The 19880-nt window shown below is 37.7% G+C and overlaps 1 protein-coding gene across 1 annotated transcript in view; it reads left to right on the forward strand.

Annotated features, from left to right (window-relative positions):
* The window catches only part of CDC40 (cell division cycle 40), a gene marked incomplete at both ends in the record, with an annotated part of 42270 nt that overhangs the window by 17811 nt on the left and 4579 nt on the right, over window positions 1-19880 (forward strand). The window contains 9 exons of the mRNA XM_081997187.1: window positions 5467-5550; window positions 7547-7686; window positions 8313-8409; window positions 10090-10229; window positions 11819-11893; window positions 12627-12672; window positions 14087-14188; window positions 15484-15599; window positions 15686-15819. Of these exons, the coding sequence (XP_081853313.1) occupies window positions 5467-5550; window positions 7547-7686; window positions 8313-8409; window positions 10090-10229; window positions 11819-11893; window positions 12627-12672; window positions 14087-14188; window positions 15484-15599; window positions 15686-15819 (934 nt within the window). The remainder of the gene's footprint in view (window positions 1-5466; window positions 5551-7546; window positions 7687-8312; window positions 8410-10089; window positions 10230-11818; window positions 11894-12626; window positions 12673-14086; window positions 14189-15483; window positions 15600-15685; window positions 15820-19880) is intronic.

Consider the following 19880-nt stretch of genomic DNA (forward strand, 5'->3'; position numbering starts at 1 on the left):
AGCTTCTCCTTGCAGTAAACAACCTCTTGAGAACGAGCTGCCCTTCTAGAATGTATTTTACACAAATTCACAAATTCAGAAATACCATAGCTTAATTGAGTTGCTTTTGTACTGTCCTTCAGTCCATGGAAAACTGAGGAAGAGCATGCCAGATGCAATCCTCAGATCTCTAGCAGGTCAACCAGACCTCAGCTTCTTTATCAAGAATGTCTCTGTGATATCTGTCTACTTCAACATGCTGATATGTGCTGCTGTCTTTGTTCTTTAGGATACAAAACATTGTCATTCAGGCATATAATACACAAAAGGAAAAGCCAAATCTTAGACTGTTCTAGTCATTCTAGGGGGTACTGTATTCTAGTCATACTTGGAGGTACTGGTGGATGAAAATCTGGACATGAGCCGGCAATGTGCACTTGCAGCCCAGAAGGCCAAAAGCAGCGTGGCCAGCAGGTTGAGGGAGGTGCCTCTCTCGAAGTGCCCCTCTACTCCACTCTGGTGAGACCCCACCTGGAGTCCTGCGTCCAGCTCTGGAGCCCTCAGCACTGGGAAGACAGTGACCTGTTAGAGCTGGTCCAGAGGAGGGCCACAAAAATGATCAGAGGGGTGGAACACCTCTCCTGTGAGGACAGGCTGAGAGAGTTGGGGTTGTTCAGCCTGGAGAAGAGAAGGCTCTGGGGAGACCTTCTTGCAGCCTTCCGGTACTTCAAGGGGGCTTATTAGAAAGATGGGGACAGACTACTTTTTAGCAGGGCCTGTAGTGATGTGAGAAGGGGTAATGGCTTTAAACTAGAAGAGGGGAGATTTAGACTAGATAGAAGGAAGAAGTTTTTCACACTGAGGGTGGTGAAACCCTAGCCCAGGTTGCCCAGAGAGGTGGTAGAATGCCCCATCCCTGGCAACATTCAAGGCCAGGTTGGACAGGGCTCTGAGCAACCTGATGTAGTGGAAGCTGTCCCTGCTCATTGCAGGGGGGTTGGACTAGATGACCCTTAAAGGTCCCTTCCAACCCAAACCATTCTATGATTTTATGACTTTCCTTTTTTTCTTTTTTTTTTTTTTTTCCTTAGACACTGGCTTCTTGAGCAGTCATTTTGTCCCTGACCCCCAAGGAACCCTTGTTACTGTGAATGCAAACTTGCTTCTTTTGTCTTTCAGACTCCCCAGAAGGAGTCAGGGGATATTCAGGTCCTGTATCCACAGTCAACAGCTTGAAACCAGTGATCTAGTCAGATCTCACAATTGCTTCAAGGGCATTCCTGTCTTTATACTATTTTGCATGGTTTTAAAATCTGCATAAACATATAAATACGGTTGTATTTTTTTAACAAATGTAACAGTTGAGATTTTATTGATACCACCCTGAACCTTCTGTGCTGCAAATTTAAACTATTTCTTATATTCCCTTCAGCAGCCCTATCAAGCCATGGGTCATTGTCATCTCTAATGTTTCGCATATTGAAACTACCTTTAGATCCATCAGTTTTTCACCTTCTGTCCTTCATCTCTCTTTAGACTGACAAGCATGTTTTTTCAATCTTTTCTAGGCCTCCCGCCCACCCCCAACATTTTATCATTCTTGTTAGTCTCAATTTTTATCTAAATTTTTCTTTAAAATACATTGCTTAAAACTGGACACAACACTCTAGATTAGGCCTTCCCAGTGCTGTTCCATGCTTTATATAGTTTTTCCTTTGCGATAAATCTCAGATTTGTTGTTGTTGTTGTTTTGTTGTGGTTTTTTCCTCATTGGAGTCAGATAGACTTGTTAAGTGTATCTACACCACTACCCTCACAGCCTGTATTTTTTTTTTCCTCCCCTGTACCTAATCAGTTATTTTCTTTTTTTTTGTATTTGTCATTCAGCATGTCTTTGCTGAAGTGAAATATTTCACATTTGTCTTTGGTGTTGGATGCAGGTTTTACAGGTATGTGATACTTTGCTGGTGGCATAATTCATAAAAATATTGGGTAAAATAGTGCAGGCAGGCCATTTTATAATATTATATAAGATCCTCTCCCAGTTTGATGGAAAGCCATTAATAACTGCTCTGTGAGAGTCTGACTTTTTTTAATTGGTAACTAGTTTTCCATGTGCAGTCATAGGTAATCTACCCTATTTTGAATCCATTGATGTAAGGCAATCTTCTTATATAATTTCAGCTATTAAAGAGAAGGCTTTCTCTCTGGAAAAACAAGTTTCTCTTCACAAGCTGTTATGATGTAAATGGCCAAAAGCTTAACTAGCATTATTTTTCCAATGTTATAGTCCTTGGAGCATGGCTAAAATGACTAGGAAGTCCTAAAATACGAACATTTGTTTATTCTTCTGTGTCTGTACCCTCAGCAGAAGCAGTCTCTCTTCTTGAAAATTCCCTTTTGAGCTGTTAAAAAAAGGCAATATGCTCTCCTTAACTATGTGGGCATATATAGATTTTCAGTGTGAAGCGAAATTATGGGTTATTTTTTACATGCTGCACACAAACTGTTCATGAATATGGTAGAAAAATCGTTTCATAGCTATTTCAGCATCAGTACTCATCCTAGAAGTGAACCGCTTCATTCATGCAGCATCTAGTATTTTAAAATCTCTCCTTCACAAGATATTAATGTCTTATTTAATAAGAAACAGTCTTCTGTCCATGAATCTCAAAGCTCTTTATGAGTATTCAGTAACTTGGTTATAATAGGATTACTTCATCAGTAAGACTGATATTTTAAGAGCTTAAAATGACTCTGACTTGGAAATAACACTACTGATTTTTTTCATCTACTCACGTTACATGCAACACCTAGATTACCTCTTACAATTGTAGGCACTTTATTCTCTGATTACTTTGATTCTGTGGAGAGGCCAGTGCAGTCAAAATGGTTTAGTCCAGCTATATTTTTCCGCATACCTGAGCTACCTTGGGTCTCTGTACGCTGCATTGCACAGTATGGTGTAAACATACTTTAATTAGCTGTCTTCCTGGAATGCTCATCAAAGTCTGATTATTCAGCCAGGCATTTTCAGGTGCACTGGAATTATGGACGTAGGTGGAATTGTACCTTTCCTTGCTAAAACATAGCATGAAATATCTAACTAAATAAAACTGAAGGAGACGTAGGAGTCAGGGCACATTATATGGCATACCAGCTGTGTAGGATAAAAGCAAGCTGTCTTTTGCAGCTGCATTTAGGAATCCCAGCCAGAAAGAAGAGATTCTCTTTCACATATCCACGAGAAAGTAGAAATTGTTCAGAGCTTTTCTGTGAGAATGATGCTGGACCAAATTCAACCCGGCTATAAGAAGTCTTCACTTCCATGGGAAGCTGTGCTTGGCCCAGGGGTCCTATTCATTAGAATACTGTCCCTCTTTTATGAGTACCGAGCAAATAGAGTCCCAGAGACTGTGTCAATACAGTTGGAGGACAAGTAAACCACTGTATTGATTTTGACATAAGTCCAAAGTAGTATCTCTCTAACAGAAACCTTATAGCTTGGAAAAGAACTCATTGAAATAGTGGCTTAATAAAAGCAGGCAGTTAAATTAGCAAAAATCTAATTGCAGTGTCTGCTCAATTTGGTTGTCCATGAAAGTAAATCCTAATAACTGTCTAGGATACCTAAGCCATACAACAAAAAAAGCTTATAGTGGAATCTATATTTTGTAGGAGGGCATTGGTATATATTTCTCTCTATATATCTTATTTACAGAGCATCGGAGCATATGTCGTTTCATGACTGGGTCTTACCAGGATTGAAGCTCCAGAGTTGGTCTGCAGGTGGATTGCTCCATTTGTACGGGAACACTTGCTGTGTTCTTGGAATGGCTCTTCTACTGATTTCAATAATAATTTTTTTTTCCAGTATTTAAAAAGAAATGAATGGGACTATCTTCTAGGACAGTAGTCTGAGACGTGGTTGGGGAAATCCTCTCCCTTGGCTTTTGGGATAGTGTTGATAGGTTCTCAACTTGTATGCATCCAAGTGCTTTTATGGGCTGTTAGTCTCTGGGGTGGACTGAGTAATCTCGCACTGTTCATGACTGTCTCTGTGAATCAACAAAATATGAGAGATTGTATGCTGTAGCATTTCTTTGAATTTTGTGGGTGTGATTGCTTTTGCTGGTGGTTTAATATCTTCATTGCTTCTTCTGTTTTTCTTTTTTTTTCCTTCTTGATATGGAGAAATTCTCATTGCATCCTCAAGGGATGTTTTGTCACTTGAATAATATTTAATAAAAATTGGTGATATGTCCACCAGGGTGCAGTATTTCCCAAAAAAAAAAAAAAGTCGTGGTGGTCAGTAACTGTTCAGTGCACTGTTCCTTGGAAGGCAGATGAGTTAGCATGATCTTATGAGAATAAGACAAATAATCCACTTCAAGAGAAATGGAGAAAGACCAAGATATGTGTATCAAAATGAGAACCTCAGTATCAAAAATTGTAAATATCCTGAATATCTATGAAATGCTGATACATCTTATAAATTATTTATAAGAGTAAATGCAGCAGGTTTTTTGTGTGGTTTTTGTTAACAAGACTCAATAGCTGTAATGAGTAGATTAAGATGTGAATACTTAATTCTTTCGAAAATTAAAGGCCATTGCTGCTGCCTCTGATACCATCCACATTAGTTAAAGCAACTGCTTTTAAGTTGAGGGAACAAGCTTTCCTGACTCTGGCAGGCAGAGAATGAAATAATTTCTGGTGAGGAGACAGAATATGCACAAAGCCCTAAAAAAGTTGATTTGCTTTCATTTTTTCCCCCATCTCTTTCCTCTTCCTTCCAGCTGCTACCATCCCCAGGGCTGCCAGACCTGCGTAGCACTCACTCTGACCCAGAGGAGGTAGTGGGCAGGGCAGGAGGCTGCAGAACCGGAGGCTGCTGCTAAGCCGGAGGGCTCTCTGTGTGCAGCAGCAAGGGGGCTGGTTTCAGCGTGACTTACTGGCTTTGCAAACCAAGGAACAGTGCCCTGAGCTAAAGCGGCAGCTGTTTAAAATCACATAAGATTTTGAGCTAGTCTTTTCCTTATGCCATGTTACAACAGGAAGAGGTTGCTATGGCATTTCAAAATCCAGTGTTTGCATTACAACAAAACCATTTGAATTCTGTGTTGACCTCCTTGGAGGAGGGTGTTGGGCCAGGGGCCTCCTGAGGTCCCTTCCCACCAGAAAGATTCAGTGACTTTGCTCCCTGTGACTACTCTACTATTTATTTGCCTCTCTATCTTGTGCAAATTTAAGCATTCTGGCAGCAATGCATACTCGAGGACCTCATGGTAATACTTTGTAGTAATCCTAATACCCAGGGCAAATGAAAAGTGGATGGGATTTCAAAGTGTCAACCTTGCCTATCCCTACCTCCTTGAGAGCCAACAGGGAAAAAATCATGGAATGTAGGGGGCAGAGAGAGTAATAAAAGTTGTACAAAACTAAAAAACTTGACATAACAGTATTTTGTTTTTCCTCTTGTTATAGGTTATGCATTAGATCCCTCTATAGATAACCCTGAAGTTGCTACCAAATATATTGGTTCTGTAGAAGAAGCTGAAAAAAATCAAGGTAAATAATTCAGAATCTCATATAAATGACTTGCAAATGATGACTGTTTCTGTTTCTTCCTTACTAAGAAATGGAATGGGTATTGGCAAAGGAAGGACTTACCCATGTCCAAAGACACAATAAATGAAGATGTCTTGCAATTGTAATGTAAAAATATGAGAGAGATATTGGGGGTCTTTGTTTTCCTGAAGTAGCAAATATTTCAGGCTATCATTATGTTAAATTTCAAATTGTGATTTGTAATTGGAACCTAGCATGTGCCATTACATGAATAGAATTGATCTGTATGTTTGAAAACGGAGCTTTTTGGTCCTCTTAAATTCTGTCTTAGCTAAAACTGTGGTATGTCTGCATTAGGATACTTGTATGTTGGGCTAATCGCCTTAACTGTCCTACTCGGTAGCAAACTGATCACTCCGTATGCATCCTCTAGCATTCTGTTGAGAATTGCATGTTATCTCTGCTTAGCAGAGTTAAGCTGTTTGGGTTATTTGGAAAAGAAAAACCACTGGAAGGTTGCCAAATGGTAAAGGCATAGTGTGCCGCTGGGAGGATTGACTATCAGAGGCATGGGGTTTGTAATTAATACTTTGATACAAGATATTTAACACTCCAAATGACTTACTTGCATTGGAGAATTGTACCTGTGTAAACTTTACAGTTATACTTTCCCTTGCATGTCTTTTTCTAACATCTTATCCACATGTGTATAAAAAGGTTCTTTAGTTTTGTGTCTGCTTCCATGGAATATATCCGAAGTTATTTCAGTTTTTCTTTCCAAAGTCAGATAAAGAAAATAGACTTATTTTGGTATAGCAGCTACAGACATTAGACAGAAGTGGCTAACATTAAATCATTCCAAAAATAATTAAAAAAAACTTTTCATAATGGAATTTTAGTAATTTATTTTAAGAAGACTCTTCATTATGTGCAGTTCCTTCATATGTTCAATACTTAAATTTTTATATTGTCTATTTCCCCTTGCTTATGTAAAGCTCTTTTTGGCTCCTTTGCACTAGAAGAGTGAGTATTACTGATGCTATAGGTAAACATTGTTTGAAAATTGCATATAATTGTATATACAACCTTTTGAAAAACTCTTGTCATAACTTTAACATCTTTTAACTTCAATTTTTTTTTCATCCCATATCTATATTGTTTAATAGTTTTCACAAATGAAATTCTGAGGGCACAGCATTTGTGAAAAGCTAGCATTTATATGAAAGAGCAAGGTAGTGGTTGGAGGCAGATGACCGTGTCAATGGGAACAGACTGTTAAGCAGGGCCTGTTGCGACAGGACAAGGGGTAATGGTTTTAAACTAAAAGAGGGCAGATTTAGACTAGATAGAAGGAAGAAGTTTTTCACAATGAGGGTGGTGAAACCCTGGCCCAGGTTGCCCAGAGGGGTGGTAGCTGCCCCATTCCTGGAAACATTTCAAGTCAGGTTGGACGGGGCTCTGAGCAACCTGGTCTAGTAGCATATATTCCTGCGTATTGCAGGAGGTTGGACTAGATGGCCTTCAAAGGTCCGTTCCAGCCCAAACTATTCTATGATGCTATGATTTATTTTTTTTCCTAAATTAGAATATGCAGTTGTAGTTGGGGTTTTGGAACACTTGTCTTATTTTGATTTTGGGGTGGGTTTTTTTAAGAAACTAGAGGTGAGTGGGATCAGAAGCCAATTGTTAGGACTCTACTCTTTCAAACAGTGTGCTATTTAAAGTATGAAAATTGATGTATTCATACAGTCTGCAGACTTATTGTTAAAAATGCATGGGTACATGCATGGTTAAATACTCTAACAAACCATGGTTCCTCTGTTACTTTACATAGTTAACTGCAATGCTTTGGCCAGTTTTGCTCAAATGCTTTTTCCATTTTGCTGTGTGGATTGGAAGGAGTGGTGGTGGTAGTTTTTTCTTTTAAACTGACTATGATATGACCGATGATGATGTATTCTGTGTTAGCTAGACAGTGTACCGTTTCTTTCTTCAGGTTTAACAGTGTTTGAAACAGGACAAAGGAAAATTGAAAAAAGGAAGAAATTCAAGGAGAATGATGCCTCTAATATTGATGGTTTTCTGGGACCATGGGCAAAGTATGTTGATGAAAAAGAAGTAGCCAAGCCATCAGAAGTAAGTACTACTTTAACACAATAGATACAAATTGTTAATACATTGCAGTGGTTTTAACAAAGATGGAGCTGCACTAGTAGTTCTTCCATGCCGAAGATCCATGCTATGCTTCAGGGTGATAGAAACTTTTCAGGTGATATGTCCAAACAAGGTGTTCCGAATATTCTGCATTCAATTATTTGCAAGACTGTTTGGAAATAAAATTAATTGTATCTGTGTGTAGTGTGTAGAGTCTGATTAAAAGGTGTTTATAAACAGAAGCAGGTTGAAATGAACTGAAAGTAAAACTTGTTTAAAGAAGAAAAGAAAAAAAACACAGAAAAACAATCCTCCCCCTCCAAATCCCTCTTCAACCAACAAACATCCTTCTTGTTCAGTCAGTGATGCTTAACTGTAGTCCATGAATAGAAAGATAATATTTAATTCTCTTCAGTGTACGTAGCTTTTTAAGTTATCCTGGTTTTGATAAAGTTCCTATTTTTCTTGATGCTTAGAGTATTTCTAACCTTATTTAGCAAATAAATGTGTTCTTAATAGTAAGTAAACAGTAGTGCAGTTCTGGATTTTTCTTTTGTGATTCTGAACACTGAATTTTTAAAACTCAAGATCATGTTTTATTTTTCCAGGAAGAACAGAAGGAGTTGGATGAAATAACAGCTAAGAGGCAGAAGAGAGGAAAAGTAGAAGATGATAAACCTGGAGAGGAGAAGACTATATTACATGGTAATGGCATCTTCCTGCCTGTTCTCATTTTCTTGCTCACTGTGTTTTCTTGCTTGCTATGTTAATTAGTAAGGATGGCAGATAGCCTCAGCAAAACTGCTGAGGCACCTTGATGTTTCTGTAGTGGAGATAACAGCGCTCACAGGCATAAGCATAAAGGACAGTGAAAGAGATAAACTTGGACTAATTCCACTTCATACTGTGAAGAGCAGCACGGAAATGACATGTTTCAGGGTACTGGTTTTATTTATTTATTTTTAATGGTACTAGACATACATACCCCTTTCCTACTTTACAGAGCAAACATTTTAAAGTTATGAGTTTGGCTTAGTTTCAGCTTCAGAATTACTGCAGTTTTATGTGTCAGTACTTTCATTAGCAAGGAGTGCTTTGAGTTATGGCTTACATACAATTTAGAAAATCACTTGGACTTTATACTTCCTCAATTCTTAATGTAAATGTTCTGCTGTCATACTATGAATTATTGTGTATCAAATAATTACCCTGTGGAAGACTATTGCATGTCGTACCTTCAAAGAAAATGGTTTGGTAAGTAAGTAAAATTAAGTGATTTTCGGAAATTATTAATTCAGTTCTCTGCATGCAAAACAGTCCTGCCTTATATTGCTTGGCAGAGATAGTTAGGTAAACCAAATCTCTCTTTGTTTACTACTTTCTACAGCCAGGCTCACACACAGAAGCTTGGATCATCCTTTCTTACATGAATTAAAGAAGAAGTGACTATGAGATATGTGTTGCTGACATCAGTACTTCATTCTGTTTATATGTAGTAGATCGTGACAATATTTATTGAATAGTGACAAGCATAACAAACCTGAAATTTTATCCATTGAGCCTCCTATAGAATATTTTTTTATCCAACTTTTCATGGTCTCTACCTGAAGTTTCACAGTGAGAGACCTCACAGGATAAACTTTAATCTTCTCAAACACAAACATTCCGGAAATATGCCATTTTGTAGACATGCATAAACATTGCTACTGTGCAGGAGGTCACTTGTACAACCAAAACTGCCATAACAATATCCAAGAAACAGAAATTAATTTAATCAGTGCACAACTTAATGTCATGGCTATCCAACACAAGTCTGCTCTGAAATACCTCTTTCCATGCACAGTGCATCCCTGCATGTCTGGCTGTCCAGTCACTTCTTAAATCCCATTAAAAGAGCAGCTGTTGGCTACTGATGACCAATATTGGTTCACACTGGGCAAATGGATCTTTTTTCTCTGATTTGCAATTCTATTGACGTGACTGACACAGCCCAGAGTTGGCTGCAATGTGAATTGCAAGCAAACGCCAGGGTTAGAGTTGCACATTATAACCTGTGTACAGTTAGTGTAAACAAACCCTTGTTGGCCAGAGGAGCTCTCTTGCTGTTTGATGATGAGTAAGATGTGTAGAGGGGAGATTGTTTTAATGTTCAGATTATCAGATTCCAAGCAGACTTTGCTGAAATGATTTAATTTGAGCTTAACTGATGTCAAATAAGATTCCACATCTGTACCCTATGAAGTGTATTTTTCTCTCCCCCCTTCACAGCAGAGCAGCTGTGTTGAGAGAAACCTTAATTGTGTGTGGCTGTTGAGCCTTTCGAACATTACAGCCTCTTAAAATACAGGCTTTTGGATTCCCAGAATTCTGTGTTTACCTTTTCAGTTAAGGAAATGTATGACTATCAGGGGAGATCTTATCTTCATGTCCCTCAAGATGTTGGAGTTAATCTCCGTTCTACAGTGCCGCCTGAGAAGTGCTATCTTCCAAAGAAACAAATCCATGTGTGGTCTGGACATACAAAGGTAGGAAGTCGTGTTTGTGAGTGTGCATCATAAAAACTTCACTTTGTGTCTGAAGCTCGTAACTTCTATAAAACTGAAGTATCAGTAGAAGGAAGGAGTATTTTCATCTTTACCACATTATGCATGTAAATGGTTGCATTACATGCTCACACAAGGTGCTTGCCTGCTCAAGTGCAGTTGCATGCCTGCATATACTTTTTCATGAACATAGTGACTTCCTGACCTCCTTTAAAGGGACTATTATTCAGTGACTTCTGTAGGATTTGAAGTTATTTCCTAAACTACCACATGAATAAGAGTAAGGGTAATTCTAGAGATCCCTGAAAATGCTTTTTTTTTTTTTTGTAGTAAAAGTACTTAAGGGCTATTTCATATCTAACTTTTTATAAATTACATAGGTTTTGTGATTATGATGCATCAGGATTACAGGATTCACAAATACAGCTATTAACGTTTGAGTGGTCTGCCTTGTTAAAAGTTTTCTTTGATGATGCTACTTAACATTTACAGTTTCTTCTTGTGCCAGAACCTGTAACTATATACATAATTTTGGTATTAAAAAAGTGTTTCACTGATCAGATTTGTAAAGCCTATACTCAGTTTGCTGCTTCTTTTGTCTCTAATTTTCAGTATTGCTTGAGGGAATATGCTATGCTGCAATGGACAGCATCTTAATAATATCTGAAAGATGGAAGAAAGGAGGACACAGGGAACACTTTTAGCTTTTACACTTTTTGAGTTGAGTCACAGCTCTGAACTCTTCTTTAATGAATGCTGCATCAAAGAGCTTGTAGCTGCGACTATCAGTGCTTTCCAGAATAACATCTCCTCCTCAAAGCTCTAGTCACTCCTCTGCCTATTATCCTATTAGAATGAACTGATGCATAAAGTAGCCTCTCCCTTCAAACAAGACATGAATAACGATATTGATGAGAGAAGCAAAAGAAAGATGGGCTGACAAATCTGGAAAAGCTGGGGGATATAATAGACAATAATAGGGAGAATAAAGCACCCAGCTCCAACCAGGGGTGGGAGGAGCTGGGTGGAATATGAATGGAGTAATTGACATGACATGCAAAGAAGGGACATCAAACCATGAGTGCTTGGCGGTTCTTTGGACTTCCTCTGCAAGGAGTACCTGAAATACAGATAGATGGGAAAGTGGTGTGCCCGGGGAATCTGAGCTCAGTGGGTAGAAGCCACTGGTAGTATATATAAGAAATGGAGCTGGACAGAAACTCTTTTTGTGGAAAAATTCATCACCTGCCCCACCTGAAAAGTCTTGTTATACAGAAACAGTGTCCCAAACCCACAATTTGTATTTTTCCCATTTACCACAGTAATAGTGTGAGTGTTGAAGGAAGGTGTATGTACAGCTGGTGAAGTGAATCAATTTGTTGCCAGTAACAGTTGTTCAAAACACATCACTGTTTCTAAAGTAGAATGTGGGTAGGTTATTTCTTTTCAAGATACAGCATCTGTATATTTTATGAAGATAAGCTTTTGCTTTTTGCTTAGAAAAGAGGACAAGTGAACTGAGGAAATACCTAGATGCTCCACTTACGTTTTAATTATGTCCTTATTTATAGGGTGTCAGTGCAGTTAGATTGTTTCCTCTCTCTGGGCATATCCTGTTGTCTTGCTCTATGGATTGCAAAATTAAGGTGAGTTATTTTTCTGTTTTGTTTTTTTTGTTGTTGTTGCTGGGGGGGGTTGTTTGTTTGTTTTATTTTTATATAAAATATATGTATATATTTTATATCATCATTGAATACAGACAATGCATTTTAGAATACTTAAACATTTGGTACTTCTACCAAATACCTTTTGCCTGGGTTACTTTGTTTTTCTCATTAAATTTTTAAATTACAAAATATTTGGAACAAAGAAATAATGTGAAGGACTGTGGGTGTTAGAACAGTGTTAATCTAGTAATAGCATTTAGAAGGTCACAAGTTCCTCAGGTTATTGCCTTTGTTATTATAATCATTCATTTTCTATGAAGTCTAGTTTTACAGGTGGCAATAGGTTTCTGCTGAAGTGTTTTACTGAGGCATTCGTGGTCTTCAGCTAACCTACATTTAGTCTGTTATGCATCATATTGGAAAGCTGATGGTTTTTGTTGTCTTTTTTTTTTTTTTACTAGCCAAACCTTAGGGCTTTAAAGTTGGAACATCGGGTAGGAGTTTTAGTTATTTTAAGGGAGTTTTGCTAACAAGAAGGTGACAAAGCATTCTTGCGAGTTCCTGGGTAGGTAGTTGTGATTAATCAGTAGATGTCATGTTTGTAATTAATTTCTTGAAAGATGTTGCCATATATGTTTGCATTTAATTTCAGCATCATTATTGTTTAACAATTGACATCTTTTCTCCCCATCCCTTTTTTTTTTTCCCAAAGCTATGGGAAGTATATGGTGATCGAAGATGTCTACGAACATTTATTGGTAATAGTCTTTTTCTGTAATCTGATGTATATTTAAAACAACTTCATGGAAGGATATGATTTAGGTTAGCTTATTAATTTATCGCAGAGAGGACCTGTAGGCATCCAATGCAAATGGTATTCAGTATGATCTGGCAATAAGAATTGAAAAAGGTGCAAGATTTTAATGAAACTTTGTCATTATTCCAAGCAATTTAATGTTGATGTATAACAAAACATTAGTATATTGCAGTCATCAATGTGTTATGCAAGACTCCTTTCCAAAGGCAGAAGTGTGAAATTAAATTGCCCTATCTTCGTGTTGAGAACAGCAGCCCTCCGTATTTATGCAGTGAGGACATCTCATGGTCTGATGATTCCACCTTACCTAGGTGGTTTCTTCAAGTCTGAGTTTCTAGTGCAAAAGCATGGGATTTTTTTTTTTTTTTTTTTTTTTTTTAGATTCAGGTGCCATCTTTGTTCATGTAACAGGTGCTTTTAAAGCAGATAGCTGAGAGAGAGAGAAATACAAACTTCCTAGCAGCCTTGAATGCAGAACAAAATCAGCTGATTCTCCTTTTGAAATGGGAACTTTTCTAGAACACTGAGTGAATATATGTTGAGTAACAACAAAGAGTCTTTTTTTTTCACCTAGTATTTCTGATGACAGCAGTGTGGCAAAGATGATGGGCTCAAGAAAGGTTCTCTCTCAATAGACTGGTCTTTCTGAACAGCTTGACTGTTTCTGAAAGGTCCTTATTATCAACCAGATTCATCTGCTGTTTTGCTATGTTTAAGTTCCTGTGCCAGTATTTTAACTGAAGAGGTCTCCTATAAGTCTGATGCAGTGGTCAGATTAAAGTAGTGGGGTTGAAGGGTAGCAAGGTTAACAGCAGATGAAAACATTCTTAATTTTCTGATCTAATATTTCCCATATTTTGTATCTGTTTTCTAATTTTAAATGTTTTTCCTTTAAATGTATCTCCTGTGTCGTTTGTCTGTCCTCTTTTTCATTAGATGTTGACAGTTATTACAGCGTTTAAAACTTCCTTTGCAGCTCTTAACTGTGACCAGAACAATCTTTGAAGCCAACAATATTTAAAGTTCTGCTTGTATATCAATTGTTGAATGATGCGCAGTGGTTGCTTCTGTGCCATGCTATTGTTTCTCTCTCAGTGCTTTAGAGGTGTGGGGATTTTTAGTTTTTATTCTCATCATTCTTTAGGAGTTACATTTTCTTTCTCACTTGAATCATTCTTTGCTAGTGCTTGTGAAGAACTTCAATAAGCAGTTTCCTTGTTCTCCTTGCATTGTTAAAGACTGGAGCATTTAATTTGAGTAATCTTTTCCAAGTTTATGGAAGTTAGTTCTAAGTTGCTTAAGTTCTAAGCATGAGCGGATGAAAGTTTATCATAGCATTTTTTTCTATCTTGTAGGACATAGTAAAGCTGTTCGAGACATCTGTTTTAATAATGCTGGAACACGATTTCTTAGTGCTGCATATGACCGCTATCTTAAACTCTGGGACACTGAAACAGGTAGACTTGTATTTGTAGATGCTGTTATTTGGCACTATGTTTAATTAATAGTGAATATCAAGATATATTATCAGTCAGGTTGTTTCCAATTATCCTTAATATTGTCTTGTAGTTAAGTGTTCAGGATGAATAGTCTTTTTTTTTTTCCCCCTAGATGTTTTCTTGTTATGTGGAATGGTGCAGTTGACACTACCTATATACCTGTATTTCACATACCTTTTTATTTGAGAAGTTTGACTGTTATTTGTAATGCTAGAACAATTTTCAGAAAAAGGCAAAATTTTACCAAATCTGTTAATTGCATGTTTACATTTACAGGCATAAAATTATGTGATGAAATCACACTTTAGACCTAAACATGCTTAATTTAGAAGAATTATTTCACTTGATCTTTTGGTTAACCTGCACTTGAAAACCACTCCAAATAAGAAAAGGTGGTGAAAATTGAGCTGCTGGTATAGGGAGTTGGTTTGATGCTCTCGCAGAACTGCCTGGGACATGCTCTGTAACATTCTGCTGCAAATAGTTTCTTAAGCTACAAAGATGCTGGATAGATTTTGTCAATATTCTCTTAAACTTAAGTCTGCTCCTAAGACAGGAAGTTTCCATGTTTTGAAAAAGACATTAGGTTTTTTGGTTAGCAGCAGTGCCACTAGTCTTATACAGGTGACAGCCAGAAAGGTATAAGTCAAATTTTTGAGTCTTGAGTCTGAACTCAGTTTTTAGACACCTGAAAAATGTATTGAGCTTTCAGATTAAAACAGATTCCTGTAAGTTACAAGTAACATGTAATCAGGGTATTTATGGCTGAGGCTTTGAGAAGAGGGCAGTGGTTTGTTTTGCAGTTGGATTACTGTTATCCCTTTCTAGGCTTAGGATTGAGGAATTCTTGCCTGAGTTTAAATCTTTCGTCAAAACGACCTCTGACCCTAAAAAAGTGATGCTTTGCAAAGACAGTGGTCAGCTTGTAATATCCTGGCCAATCCTGATGTCCTTGATATGTCCTGATGACATACAATGTATTGAGCAGTTACATTGTTTGGAAAGCTGTAGTAAAGGTGCGGAACAGTTAGTATGTGTTGATACAGGTGTGTGCATACAAACATGCAAAAGAAAGTTTAATCAAAGAGCAGGGTAAATTCTACCCTCTAATCCTCTCAAGGACTTCAAAACAAGTATTTCCTGCTGTTAGTAAAGTAAAAGTAAAATTAATGTTATTTATCAATATCTGCAAAGAACTAATCAGCCCATAGAACTTCCAATCTGACGCACTGTGAACGGCCTTTCTGTTGCAGGGCAGTGTATTTCAAGATTCACAAACAGGAAGGTTCCTTATTGTGTCAAGTTCAATCCTGACGAAGATAAACAAAATCTCTTTGTTGCAGGAATGTCAGATAAGAAAATTGTGCAGGTATGTCTACTTGATATCTCTTCCTCTAAACATTATGACATTTAGTAAAAAAACACAAGGTCATATTCTGACATTTTTATTTGTAGTGGGATATTCGAAGTGGTGAGATTGTGCAGGAATATGATAGGCATTTGGGAGCTGTCAACACCATTGTGTTTGTGGATGAAAATAGAAGGTTTGTGAGTACATCTGACGACAAGAGTTTAAGAGTCTGGGAATGGTAAGTTTAAAAATTTGAATTTTAACTTGAAGTATATTATGAACAAACTGAGAAGAGCATTTATTTTTAAAAATATATGTAGCACATGGGACACCGGAGTGTACTGAGTTCTAGCTAGCTGAGGAAAAGCTGAATTTAAATTTCTACAAATTTTTATGTAATTATATATGCAGTAGCTAAAATGTTTCACAGTAAAGTAGAACCAGAACAATCTCAGCTATTGTTGTTGCTAATTTCTGGTAACTGTTGAAGTTGGGCATATACTCTGCAAACTCTTGCATACTGCCACTCAGTCTAGTATAGATCATAGTTCTTAAGCATTTTTGTCCAGTGAAAGGAAACATCCCTTCCAAAATCTTTGTGTAATACTTTCAATGTCTTTGAAATCATTCTTAATGTCTAATAGCGCATTACTGTCCCTAGCTTACTGCCCTGCTCTACTGCAATATTTGAAAACTGTTTTTGAAGCCTACAAAACCTAAATCACTGTATACAAAGTAAAATGTCTTAAATAGCCTCTGTTTTATTGGTACAGATTTTATATGGGCATTGGGTTGTATTTAGCGTTAATTATTAATAATTTATCATAATATTGTATCTTTCAGAATCATTTCTCTAGAGATTTTAATCTTCAAAAACAGTTGCTTTCTGTCACGTTGATGAATACTAACCAGGCCATCCTGGCTTAATGCTCAAGACACATCACAGATTTCCTTCTCCCCCAAGAAAGCATAAGACAGCCCTGTCAGCCTGAAGCACACTGCACTCTTATCAGTGCTCTTTGTTCTCTCCCCTTTTCCCAAGGGTGTATTAGCCCTTCAATTAACCTTTTAAAGAAATGTCTGCTCTGTTACATTAGGGTATGTGGGTTTTGAAAGCTTTGAACTGGGATGTGCATAGTATTATATAATATTTGACCCATCTGTGAAATAACTAGTTTAGTGTAGTTTCATTTCTGGTTTTCTGGTAGTCTGGGCTTTTTGGCAATAAGAATGAATACAATAGATGACAGAAAAGTGAAAGTCTATCCAAGAAAAACTCATAAAACTATCATTTTAATTTACTTCAAATTTTTAACATATCTGAGGAGAGATTTGGTTTCTCCCATGTTCTCTCCATGTTTTACACAAGGTGCTAGTACTAACATTTTTCAGCTTAGGAATTTTAAGATTTCTGTAGGATTTCAAATTTCTTTTTTAAAAAAATCACTCCCGTATCTTTAGGTATGCATTTCCTTTTGCTGTTCACACATGCAAAGCTATTGCACAATATGGACACTAGTTCAACAGCTCTGTGACTAATCAGTTCCTTCCTAGCTTTTTTTGTTTTTTTAACCTAGACAAGAGACTTCAATCTGTGGTATTTGAATGTTACCCAAGCATCCAGCAAAACCCTCAGCATGTCTGTGATCAGCTGCTATCATTGCCAGTAGCAGCAGTGGTAATGACCAAAGTCTGGGAACCCAGGCTTAGGCTAGACATGTAATGCTGTCACCATATGTCACTCCAAGCGAGCCTCTGTTCAGTACTTCATAATTAAACCCATGTATTTACTGAGCTCCTTAAAGAAAAATCTTTTACAGTCTCATATTTGCTAAGGAATGTCTCCTCTCTGGCGAGTGGGAGGAGGATCTCACTTGCACAAATCTGTTACTTCCTTGAGATTGGATTGCCCTTGTTTTGTGAGCTTTGTGTTGATGGCTGAAATAAATAGTGGAGTGGGTGGATTTAGTCACTCTGTGGGGAATAGCAGGAAAGGCAAAAAGGTTCTGGCATGGGAACATCGCAACCTGATTGTTCCAGTAGCTTTTTAGTTAGTTAAAGTTAGTTCCAGAAGTTTTTTCTTTCTGAAGAAAAAAAATAGGTACCGAGCTTGCTGTATGCTGAAGAAAGAGCTCCCTCATTCAAATAGGGAACTCAGCTGTTGGCAATATTCTGTAATACCATTTTCAGGGATATTTTTGGCCTTATAAAAAGCAAATACAGTGCTGTCTTCCTAGGCATGACTGGAAAACCTTTCTCCACAACTTGCCATATATGCTACTTGGTCTGTAGGCATATTTCTATAATTTCAAGATAGGGATTTTTCCGATGAATTAAAACTAAGTTAATGTATTCAGTACAGAACCTTTTGGAGCTTGAAAACTTCGATGTCAAATTATTTTCATGCTGCATCTCAAATCCTTTTTTTTTTCCCAAAGTTCATGAGGAAAATTTTTTGTAACTTAAGGTGATTTGGTTACTGCACCTTTTGGCATGTTTCTTTATATATTCTTCTGCACAATATTTCTTCACCATCCTACAAAAACAAAGCAACCTGCAAAGTAATTATGACTGGAGTATGTCCTTAAAAGCTAGTAATTAAAGCTGATCTAATTGCTTAGTTTCAATTGTCTAAAGGAATTTTGTGGTATGTTTTGTAAACACTTTGGCTTGGCTAGAGCTGGTAATGGGATGATATGTCAGATTTCATCACAGTGAGGAACTTCTCCCCTGAGAATTTAGATCTCCTTTCCCCTGAAGTTCCTCCTATGCATAGATTTCACTCTGCTGTGCACTGAATTGCAGTTGGTTGGTTGCTGAAAGTTCAGACTGCAAGTATAGGACAGACTCTTACAGATCAAATGGTTTGTTTAGGAGTCTTAACTGTAGTACTTTAAAATTTGTCTGCTTTTGCATTTCATGTGATTGCACCATTACAACAGTGATACTAAAGATGACATGGAGATCACATTCTGTGTTCTTTCTTCTAGAAATGCAAAATGTTGTTTTGTCTTTGTCTGCTTCATATGCATCTGATCCTACTTGGATAAACAGTGAAATGATTTGGGCAATTGACCTTGAAGGCTTTTATTTCTTTTACCTGACTTGAGTCAGCTAGCAAAGCAAGAACTGTACAGTGGTAGCTTAGTTATTATTCTGAGAGGTTTAGGACACTTGTCATCTCTGTAAAGCTATAACCCTCAGCAGGCCTTTTCTCTCCATCATTCCTGGTAAAGATACTGTAGTCTCCTGAGAGAGCTCTTCATGATATGCAGACCCAAAATTGGATTGGGTTGGGTTTGGGGCTTGTTGGTTTTCTTCTTCTTACTTTAAAAGGATTTTTCTCTCTCCTGCTTGGGGAAGAAGTTGTATTAGCACCCCAGAGTATCATGTCTCAATCTTGGCTAGCAGATACTATTTTTGATATTCAAAACACTTCAGCCTTTGAAATGCTACGAAGTGGGGAAAGGACTTGAAGATCTTTAAATTTAAAAATTTGAATAAACAGTATATCACATGAGTTTTAAGGTCAGGCAACCATGACAGCATCCTTCCTGGTAATTTTTTTTGAAGGTTTTTTTTTAAGGGAGCAGGCTGATAATTACTTATTTAGCAATTTGACTGGAAGCAAATGTGAAATATAAATGTATCTCTTTATTCTGCCTAATAGTTCAATGCAGCATATCCTGCAGCTGTCCTAAGTGTGTCTGGTAGCTTTCAACATAAAGCAGAGCTGTCTTGAATAAATTCCAGTAGGTGACCCTGCCTTCATTTGTAAAGGGAGAGAAGGCAGGACAACCTGTGCTGCATGTGAACTTCTCAATGCAGTACAATTCAGCGTTGGAGATGCATCTTCTGTGATGTAACCGATTTTTAACGGGACTTCCGATGGGATTGCTTTTCCCTGGCATTGAGGACTCCAGATGACTGGTGGACTGAAGGGAGTGTTCGATGTTGGGAGTTGATCGGGATCTGGCCTTACTGCAGCGGTGACCTTGTGTCCTCTTGCGGGTGGGGTTTGAAGCTCTTTGGGTACTGATGCAAAAGGGTAGAATGGGGCGCAAGGGGCTGCACTTCCTGTGCTGTCATGTTGGTCAGCCTTGGAGATTATGTGGACTTTTTGTTAATCCTTTGCAGAATTACTGTCCAACAGTAGTCTTAGGTCTGCCTCTTTGGAAGCCAGTTATCCCTGCACATGTTCTTATCCACAGAGTGTATTAAGTGGGTTGTCCTTCTTATTCTGAGGCGTAAATGATTTAACATTAAACTCACAGGAGCATTTGTGTTGCTTCCTGACAA

Source organism: Phaethon aethereus (genome assembly GCF_964289735.1).
Source record: "Phaethon aethereus genome assembly, chromosome: 3".
NCBI lineage: Eukaryota > Metazoa > Chordata > Aves > Phaethontiformes > Phaethontidae > Phaethon > Phaethon aethereus.